Source organism: Triticum aestivum, chromosome 5D, assembly GCF_018294505.1.
Source record: "Triticum aestivum cultivar Chinese Spring chromosome 5D, IWGSC CS RefSeq v2.1, whole genome shotgun sequence".
In the NCBI taxonomy this organism is placed as follows: domain Eukaryota; kingdom Viridiplantae; phylum Streptophyta; class Magnoliopsida; order Poales; family Poaceae; genus Triticum; species Triticum aestivum.
In genome coordinates this window covers 413,062,301-413,073,182 of record NC_057808.1, presented here as the reverse complement: position 1 = coordinate 413,073,182, position 10,882 = coordinate 413,062,301, and the positions used below count along the sequence as shown (strand labels likewise).

General features: G+C 51.2%; 1 protein-coding gene across 1 annotated transcript; it reads left to right on the top strand.

Moving 5' to 3' along the window:
• Window positions 1-2,367: 2,367 nt before the first annotated feature.
• Window positions 2,368-3,917, top strand: LOC123125201 (transcription factor PCF2). The gene has a single exon (XM_044545728.1). It carries the CDS (start codon window positions 2,615-2,617, stop codon window positions 3,617-3,619), a length of 1,005 nt encoding a protein of 334 aa, XP_044401663.1. The 5' UTR covers window positions 2,368-2,614; the 3' UTR covers window positions 3,620-3,917.
• Window positions 3,918-10,882: the final 6,965 nt, after the last annotated feature.

The following is a 10,882-nucleotide window of genomic DNA, read 5'->3' as shown; positions in this document are numbered from 1 at the left end:
ATATTTTATCTTAAAGTGAAGTAGTTTCGAAATCTGACGTACCTTCAATCCAACGCGAGAGAGCGCGTTCGCTGGGATTGGCCCCCCAGCGAACGTTCGCCAGTTACTATTTTCCCATCTTTTTTATGAAATGCCATTATGACTTACTATATTAATTTAAATCACACTTATATCGTCAATTAACAGCGATAAAAATATAGCTAGGGGGATCATCAGCCCAAAAACACTTCTCTGAATTACACTCCTAGGCTAGCGTATGCGCCACACGATTTGCTTTGCTTGGACAATATGTGAATTGAACGTTGTCGAATGAGCTTGCTTGGATGCATATGTCCTCGAGCCGTTGTCGTTCAAACCCCCCTCCCCCCTCCAATTCTGAAGAATATTAGCGACTTCTCCAATTGGATTACCAATTTCTGACACCCAAGTTGGTTTGCAAGATGAATTCCGTCCTAAACTGCTTGTGCTTCAGCAGTTGCCGCATCTATCACGAATGGAATGATCTGGGAGCTTGCTGCTAGGAATCTTCCCTTATCATCTCTAATCTCCACGCCGGTAGCTCTAGAACCCATGTCAATATCAAACTTTGCATCAGCATTTACAGAGATAAATTCATCAGTCGCCTGATTCCAGATACTCGACTTTGGTTGGGACTCTTTACCTGATCCTTTAACAAAACTTGACACCAAAATTTGAATTGATAGTTCTGCATGCGACAAGGACTGCAAGCTTTCTGCATGGACCGTCTCTCTTCACCAAATGTATGAGGCCGACGTCAAAATTGTTTCTCTTATGTACTTCACGAATGCATCAACTGGATTGGATTCTTATAAACCACTCTGCTTTTTTTTAGAAAAGGAGGATGACCCCCGGCCTCTGCATCTGGGCGATGCATATGGCCACTTTATTAATTATTCTCACAAGATCTTACAAAGCCATACAACAGTAAAACTAAAGCCATCGTCTAAGCAACAACTGTCGCTACACCTATCCAATTGCGAGGATTTTCCTGATGACCTAGTTCAAAACACTGATATCCTAGTTACAAACACCATGGTTGTAGGAAATATGAAGGGGCGCAGATAGTCTAGGCCTAATACCAAACAGACATCGCAGCCAAACCTAAACATCTAAGACCCGAGGTCCCAACCAGGACGCCTGCCGGGTATGGGGCACCTAACAGTCCGGCGCACTCCTCAACCAGGACGCTTGCCGGGTATGAGGCCGCCGCAGCCACCTGCCAACAAACCATCTTCAGAGCTGTACTGTTGCATGTACCGTGCCAGGTCTCTCTGCCATTGACGTCACCACGACGCCCGACAGCGTCGTCCTCCTGCGTGAGTCCATCCTCCCACAGCGAACTCCGAATCTGCACTGCGCCACGCCGTCAAGATCTGTCGCCATCAGTGTGTAGGATGAATCGCCGCTCCACCAAAGAATCCGTCCTCTAGTCCCTCGATCACGTGTGTACCTCCAAGAATGACGCCCCCAAGAAAGGAACGACACCAGAGCGCCGCCGTCATCCGATCTAGGGTTTCCCCCGGAGGTAGCAGAGAGTGGCCTTGAACTTCTTCACGACGATGCCTTCAAAAAGGGAACGACGCAGATAGCGCCGCCACCGCCGGCCTTAGCAGACGCCGAAGGCAAGTTTTCACCCAGATCAGTTCGAAGGGATCCAACTCTCGTGCACGGGCCGCCGTCACCACCAGCACCACCAGGCAGCCCTGGAGCACCGGCAGATCAGCGAGCCGCCGGCACCACCGCATCCCGATCGCTGGCCACGCCGGGCCGCTGCCATCCCCCGCGCCGTCCGGGTCAGAGACGGAGCCGCCGACCGCGCACAGGGACCACCGCCGCCTGCACCCGCCGGAGCGCCCGCCACCGCACGCCCCGAGCGGACTCCCACGCACACTAGGGAAAACCGCGAGCGTGAGCCCTGCCGTCGGCCCCAAGCCCGCGCCGGCGCGCCCCGCCTCCAGTGCGCCGCCAACAACCGCCGCGATCCGCCCGCGCCAGATCCAGCGAGTCGTGGGAGAAGAGATCCCGCCGCCGCCGACGCCGACCGGGTTTTGCGGCGGTGCGCCCCGGCGGCGGCGAGGAGGAGAGGTCGGGGGAGGGACGAGGACGCGGCGGCGCTAGGGTTCCCCCCGGTCGCCGCGCAGGAGCGACACGGGAGGAGTCGGGAGTCAGGAATAGAACAGAATACGCCTAAAAAAATTCAAAATAGCACTACCGGACCGATCAACCTCACAAGCTTTTTTGACCACTTCTATCAAGCCGAGTTTGAGCCAAATTTCCTTTGCTTCCGCGCACTGAAACAGGAAATGTTTTTTTTTTGAGAAATTGAAACAGAGCATGTTTTTTTTAGACAAGAAACAGAGCATGCTTAAAATCATGTTTATTTGATGGGCCGAATTGTCCAGTCCCCACCAGCAGGGCCCATTGCCCGGTGGAGGGAGCGGTGGCCCCTAAAACCCTATCCGCGGACCCACCGCCCAGCGCTAACCAACCTCTCCTGCCAAAGAACTCGCCGAGACGCCGCCCCGCCGCCGCCGCCAAGCCGTAACCGAAGAGGGAGCCCAAGCGAAGCAAAACTCCCCAAATCCGATCTCCCATGGAGTCGCAGCTGCAGGGCAACGGCGAGCAGGCCACGGACGCGCGCTACCACGACGCCGCGTCGGCGGCGCCGGCCAGCAATGCGCCGCTGGCCATAGCGGTGGTCCCGGCCGCCGCGCACGGGCCCATCGTGCCGAAGCCGGAGCAGGCGCCGGGCGAGTTCCTGGGCGGCCTCGCTGTGGCGCTCCCGCCGCGGAACCGCGACCGGCACACCAAGGTGGAGGGCCGCGGGCGGCGCATCCGCATGGCGGCGCCCTGCGCGGCCAGGGTCGCGCAGCTCACGCGCGAGCTCGGCCACAAGACGGACGGCGACACCATCCGCTGGCTCCTGCAGCAGTCGGAGCCGGCCATCGTCGCCGCCACGGGCACGGGGACGGTGCCCGCGATCGCCACCACCGTCGACGGCGTGCTCCGCATCCCCACCGAGTCGGCCTCTGCCGCGGGGGCCGACGGCGCGGGGCCGGCGTCCAAGCGGCGCAAGCTCCAGCCGACGCGCGCGGCGGGCGGCGCGGGTCCGCTCGTCGCGGCGCCCCCCGTGGCCGCCGACCCCCTCCTGCAAGGCAACGGCGGCGGCGGCGCGATTTCGGTGTCCAGCGGCCTCGCCCCCGTCTCGGCCGCGGCGGCGCCCGCGGGAGGCCACATCCCGTTCTTCGCCCTACAGGTGCCGGCGTCCGGGGACGGCAAGCAGATGGTTCCCCAGGCAGCCATGTGGATGGTTCAGCAGCCGCCCGCCGCCGGGGGCACGCCCAACCACCCGACGCACTACTGGGCGTTCCAGTCCAACCCTGCAGAATTCAACAACTTCCCCGGCGCACAGGCCATCAACGTCGGCAACTACCAGCAGCAGCCGTGCTACAGCCCGATGCAGTTCGTCGCCGCCGGCGGGGAGCCACAGGACCAGCAGCAACCCGGTGACCAGAGCGAGGGCGCCGACGACCAGACCCAGGGCCTGGAGGACGACTACGACGGCGAGGCCCTGACGGACTCCAGCTCCGAAGAGTAGCACGGCGCGGCAGCGCCACGTTCCATAGTCATAGGTTAGAAACTCGAATCCAAGACTAGGTTAGAACTTTTGCCTGATGTGATTTTCTTCTTTCTTTCTTTCGTTCTTGTGCAATGTCTCATATACGATGTTGGTGATTTCGGGTTTGATTGGAAACTGGTGTAGAGAAGTATCTGGTGTCGACAATTGAGTAGAAAAGGATGGCATGCCCAAAAGTTATTACGAGCTGCTCTGCTTTCTCTGCTTGTGTGGTAGTAGTAGCACTCTCCTGTGCACTCGGTGTGTTTTTTGTTTGTTATTGTAGTCGATCTTTTGACTTCCCTTCGTGTTTGACTGCTAGTTGCTAGTCGTTCTCAAAAATAAGTGACTCAATTTTATACTAATTTTATACTAAAACTAGTTTAAAGTTGAGTCATTTATTTTGAGACGGAGTGAGTACTTTGGATTAGAACATCTACAAGAACACAAATGCATTTCGGTTTGAAAATATCAGAAGGTCTAGATTTGCCACAAGTCAAACTTCTTTAAGTTTGACCAACTTCATAGAAAAAACTGTTAATATATACAGTATAAAAAATATATGTTTATGAAATATATAGTGAAACTAATTTGGTGTCGTAGATGTTGTAGCAAAGAAAACTATATCATGTTGGTAAAATACTAGGACTTTGGGCTATGACTATCTGTCCATGGAGCTTCAATCTAGTAGAAATTCCATTCACTCCCACATGAACAAAATTTATACTTCCTCCGTTACATAATACGTATATGCGTGACGTTTTAGATTTTTTTAGGTCTTTAATAAGCACCTTTGACTGTTAACTGTAGCTTGCCTATGCAAGTTAATAATGTATCAAACTATGTCGCAAAAAATATTACATATCAAATTGTATTGTGCAACCATTTTCCATGATGAATCTAGAGGTACAAATTTTGATAGTAGTTTTTTCTAGAAAAACATGGCTGGCAAGTCGTGTATTTTGGAAAAGTGGTACTAGTATGTGTCAAGATGAACATTCCTCTAATCGTCAGGTCTCTGTACACTCCATGTATTGTTCATGAAGTTTGTGTAGACCGGAAAAAACGGATATTCAAAGGAATACTGTAATCTTGGAAAAAGAATTTCAACAAAGAACTTTTGCCGTTGCCATTCATCTCTCCATCTGGTTTGGATGAATTCGCTTTCATCCTTCACGGGAGGGAGTACGAATTTTGTAGTTCTCGTCTTTTGCTAGTCTGGCGAACTGCGTGAAAATGGGAAGAAAGTGGTCAACGGTTGGATATGGGGTAAAGTGGGAGAAGTGGACAGAGATGGGAGAAAAGTTTGAATGGCACGTGAGATCCCCTCAGTGACGTGGTGATCACATTGTGAGTTTGTGACCAACATGGTCAAGCTCAGTAAAAGGGTCAAAACCATATTGGGGTCAAGGGAGGAGTGCAAATAGAACAGTGCCAAGACTCGAGAGCCCTGAGATCCAAAATGAGGCCCTTTTGGTGTTTGAGTAGCATACCCTAAAAAAAAAGAGTAGCATATATTTTACTCACTTTGTTAGTGTAAAAAACACTTTTATATTATGGCACGGATGGAGTAGTGTATATAAAATTTTAAAAATGTCTAAAATTTATAAACTTTGATCAAGTTTATGAAGAAAACTAGTTATATCTGTAATACCAAATGGGAGTATATACAAATGTAAAGATATGTCCCACAATGTATCTAATGTTATGTACTTCCTCCACCGGGTTTATCTCTCTTGTATTCTGGGCCAAAATATGACCTGTGTTTAATTATATTCTTTGTTGTGACATATAACTCTCCTGATGAAAATTTGACTCAAAGTATAAGAAGACATGGGAACCATTGGATACCTCAGGTTTCCAGACTGTTATGTACTCCCTTTATAAACTAATTTTTTTTAAAACACTACCCTCATATAAGATCTTTTTACATCACTAATATTAGTGTTTTTAGGGGGTATATAGAAAAACGTCCGCTACAGCTGAAAAATGTAGGAACGTCAGGATTCTTAAAAACAATCACAGGTGGTGAAAGATGACCATTGTATAGCTTAAGTTTTTTTCCGTAAAAAAAGAGAGGATAGTTTAAGAGCAACTCCAATGGGACGATCCATTTCGTCCGCTGGCGTCCGTTTGGGTCGGTGCGGACACAAAAGTCGGCCCAACACGCCGACCCAAACGGACGCGCGTCAGCTTTTTGTCCGCGGGCGACCCATTCCCGGCTCATTTTTAAGCCGGATTTGCATCGGCGTGGACATGAGACGGACGCGCGCGCACGCTCGCCCTCTCCCCCCCCCCCCCCGGGTCCGCTGGTCGGTGGCACATTGGCCTCCTCTCATCCAACAGCAACCCTCGCCCTCCTTCTTTGTTGCCGACGCCGCCGCCCGTTCTTCTCGGTGACTCTGCCGGCGCCGCAACATCCGCTCAGCAACGCCGCCACCTCCCACGTCGCCCGCCACCGCTGTCTTGCCACCGCGGAACCTACTGCTTCCCACCCCCCGCTCCCCCTCCCCCAACACAGCCACGACCGCGACCAAGAAGCCGCCTTCGCCGCCCCGGTCAGATCCTCACCGGCCCGCTCGTCGGACGCCGGGAGGGCAGCTAGCTGGTCCGTGCGCGCCGCGACTCCCTTCGCCGGCCATCTCCTTCGTCGACGCCCGCAAGTTGTTTGACAGTTTGCCAAGGTACAAAATGGACTCCGCCGACGAGTTCTGTTTTCACAATTTCCTTTGCGACTTCGACGATTCGTCGTCCTATGATGAGGAGGAGATATTGGCTACCGTGTTGGTCCATCACCACCTCAATAGTCAGCGGCCGTTGTTCCGTGGCTCCATTCCGGGCCACCTTCCAGCGTTGAATCGCAACCGAGAGAGCGGGCATCTCCTTCTTTGGAAGGACTACTTTGATACAACAAATCCGTTGTTCAAACATCAGAAATTCCGCCACCGTTTCCGTATGAGTAAGCATCTTTTCAACCGTATTAGAGAGGGGGTGGTCGGCTACGATGACTATTTCGAGTGCAAAGAGGATGCCGTTGGAAAGATTGGTTTCTCCTCTTATCAGAAATGCACTGCCACCATCCGAATGCTTACATACGGAGTGCCCGGTGATCTCATTGACGAGTACGTCCGTATGAGCGAGTCTACATGCCTAGAGTCCTTGTATAAGTTCTGCAAGGCTGTTATTGCTGTGTATGGCCCTGACTACTTGAGAGAGCCGACTCCTGAAGATACAGCCCGCTTGTGGGCGATGAATGCCAGCATGGGCTTCCCAGGGATGCTTGGCAGTATAGACTGCATCCACTGAGAGTGGAAGAACTGCCCTTCTGCTTGGCAAGGGCAGTATAAGGGCCATGTCAGGGCTTGCACTGTCATACTAGAGGCCGTAGCGTCTCAAGATCTCTGGATCTGGCACTCTTTCTTTGGTATGGCCGGATCACACAATGATATCAACGTGCTTCAGCGCTCGCCGGTGTTTGCTAGGCTTGCCGAAGGCAACAGCCCACCGGTGAACTTTACTATCAACGGCCACAACTACGGCAAAGGATACTACCTGGGTGACGGTATCTATCCTCAGTGGACCATTATTGTGAAGACAATCCCTAACCCTGTCGGAGAGAAGAGGAAAAGATTTGCCCAAGAGCAAGAGAGTGCTAGGAAGGATATCGAGCGTGCCTTTGGTGTTTTGCAATCTCAATGGGGCATCGTCGGTATCATGCTAATACCTGGAGCACGTAGAAACTGTGGGACATGATGACTGTTTGTGTGATAATGCACAGTATGATTGTAGAAGATGAGCGCCCGGAACGTCTGTACGATCAAGGGTTTCAGTTTCAGGGTGGGAATGTTGTGCCTGAGCACGGAGGAGCGGCAACGTTTGAACAGTTCACATAATTTCATCATGACATGCATGATTGGGAAACTGACGTGCAACTGCAAAATGATTTGGTTGAGTATATGTGGGCTCATGTTGGTGTTGGGGATCGTAGCAGAATTTTAAAATTTCCTACGCATCACCAAGATCCATCTATGGAGTATACTAGCAACGAGGGGAAAGGAGTGCATCTACATACCCTTGTAGATCGTGAGCGGAAGCGTTCCAATGAACGAGGTTGATGGAGTCGTACTCGCCGTGATCCAAATCACCGATGACCGAGTGCCGAACGGACGGCGCCTCCGCGTTCAACACACGTACGGAGCAGCGACGTCTCCTCCTTCTTGATCCAGCAAGGGGAAGGAGAGGTTGATGGAGATCCAGCAGCACGACGGCGTGGTGGTGGATGTAGCGGGATCTCGGCAGGGCTTCGCCAAGCACTAGCGGGAGGGAGAGGTGTTGCAGGGGAGGAGGGAGGCGCCAAAGGCTGTGGTGCTGCTGCCCTCCCTCCCTCCACTATTTATAGGACCCCTGGGGGGGCGCCGGCCCTGGGAGATGGGATCTCCAAGGGCGGCGGCGGCCAAGGGGGAAGGGGGGTGGCTTCCCCCCAAGTCAAGTGGGGCGCCCCCCACCCCCAGGGTTTCCAACCCTAGGCGCAGGGGGAGGCCCAAGGGGGGCGCCCCAGCCCACTAAGGGCTGGTTCCCTTCCCCTTTCAGCCCATGGGCCCCTCCGGGATAGGTGGCCCCACCCGGTGGACCCCCGGGACCCTTTCGGTGGTCCCGGTACAATACCGATAACCCCCGAAACTTTCCCGGTGGCCGAAACTGGAGTTCCTATACATAATTCTTCACCTCCGGACCATTCCGGAACTCCTCGTGACATCCGGGATCTCATCCGGGACTCCGAACAACTTTCAGGTTTCCGCATACTCATATCTCTACAACCCTAGCGTCACCGAACCTTAAGTGTGTAGACCCTACAGGTTCGGGAGACATGCAGACATGACCGAGACGCCTCTCCGGTCAGTAACCAACAGCGGGATCTGGATACCCATGTTGGCTCTCACATGTTCCACGATGATCTCATCGGATGAACCACGATGTCGAGGATTCAATCAATCCCGTATACAATTCCCTTTGTCAATCGGTATGTTACTTGCCCGAGATTCGATCGTCGGTATCCCAATACCTTGTTCAATCTCGTTACCGGCAAGTCTCTTTACTCGTACCGTAATGCATGATCCCGTGACTAACTCCTTAGTCACATTGAGCTCATTATGATGATGCATTACCGAGTGGGCCCAGAGATACCTCTCCGTCACACGGAGTGACAAATCCCAGTCTCGATCCGTGCCAACCCAACAGACACTTTCGGAGATACCCGTAGTGTACCTTTATAGTCACCCAGTTACGTTGTGACGTTTGGCACACCCAAAGCACTCCTACGGTATCCGGGAGTTGCACGATCTCATGGTCTAAGGAAAAGATACTTGACATTGGAAAAGCTCTAGCAAACGAACTACACGATCTTTGAGCTATGCTTAGGATTGGGTCTTGTCCATCACATCATTCTCCTAATGATGTGATCCCGTTATCAATGACATCCAATGTCCATAGTCAGGAAACCATGACTATCTGTTGATCAACGAGCTAGTCAACTAGAGGCTTACTAGGGACACGTTGTGGTCTATGTATTCACACATGTATTACGATTTCCGGATAACACAATTATAGCATGAACAATAGACAATTATCATGAACAAAGAAATATAATAATAACCATTTATTATTGCCTCTAGGGCATATTTCCAACAGTCTCCCACTTGCACTAGAGTCAATAATCTAGTTACATTGTGATGAATCGAACACCCATTGCGTCCTGGTGTTGATCATGTTTTGCTCTAGGGAGAGGTTTAGTCAACGGATCTGCTACATTCAGGTCCGTATGTACTTTACAAATATCTATGTCTCCATTTTGAACACTTTCACGAATGGAGTTGAAGCGACGCTTGATATGCCTGGTCTTCCTGTGAAATCTGGGCTCCTTCGCAAGGGCAATAGCTCCAGTGTTGTCACAGAAGAGAGTCATCGGGCCCGACGCATTGGGAATCACCCCTAGGTCGGTAATGAACTCCTTTATCCAGACTGCTTCCTGTGCTGCCTCTGAGGCCGCCATGTACTCCGCTTCACATGTAGATCCCGCCACGACGCTTTGCTTGCAACTGCACCAGCTTACTGCCCCTCCATTCAAAATATACACGTATCCGGTTTGTGACTTCGAGTCATCCAGATCTGTGTCGAAGCTAGCGTCGACGTAACCCTTTACGACGAGCTCTTCGTCACCTCCATAAACGAGAAACATATCCTTAGTCCTCTTCAGGTACTTCAGGATATTCTTGACCGCTGTCCAGTGTTCCATGCCGGGATTACTTTGGTACCTTCCTACCAAACTCACGGCAAGGTTTACATCAGGTCTGGTACACAGCATGGCATACATAATAGACCCTATGGCCGAGGCATAGGGGATGACACTCATCTTTTCTATATCTTCTGCCGTGGTCGGGCATTGAGCCGTGCTCAATTGCACACCTTGCAATACAGGCAAGAACCCCTTCTTGGACTGATCCATATTGAACTTCTTCAATATCTTGTCAAGGTACGTACTCTGTGAAAGACCAATGAGGCGTCTTGATCTATCTCTATAGATCTTGATGCCTAATATATAAGCAGCTTCTCCAAGGTCCTTCATTGAAAAACACTTATTCAAATAGGCCTTAATACTTTCCAAGAATTCTATATCATTTCCCATCAATAGTATGTCATCCACATATAATATGAGAAATGCTACAGAGCTCCCACTCACTTTCTTGTAAACACAGGCTTCTCCATAAGTCTGTGTAAACCCAAACGCTTTGATCATCTCATCAAAGCGAATGTTCCAACTCCGAGATGCTTGCACCAGCCCATAGATTGAGCGCTGGAGCTTGCATACTTTGTCAGCATTCTTAGGATCGACAAAACCTTCCGGCTGCATCATATACAGTTCTTTCTTAAGGAAGCCGTTAAGGAATGCCGTTTTGATGTCCATCTGCCATATCTCATAATCATAGAATGCGGCAATTGCTAACATGATTCGGACGGACTTCAGCTTCGCTACGGGTGAGAAAGTCTCATCGTAGTCAACCCCTTGAACTTGTCGATAACCCTTAGCGACAAGTCGAGCCTTATAGATGGTCACATTACCATCCGCGTCTGTCTTCTTCTTAAAGATCCATTTGTTTTCTATGGCTCGCCGATCATCGGGCAAGTCAGTCAAAGTCCATCCTTCGTTTTCATACATGGATCCTATCTCGGATTTCATGGCTTCTAGCC

Coding starts and splice junctions, on each gene's coding strand:
- LOC123125201 (XM_044545728.1), top strand. CDS start 2,615: ATGGAGTCGCAGCTGCAGGGCAACGGCGAGCAGGCCACGGACGCGCGC.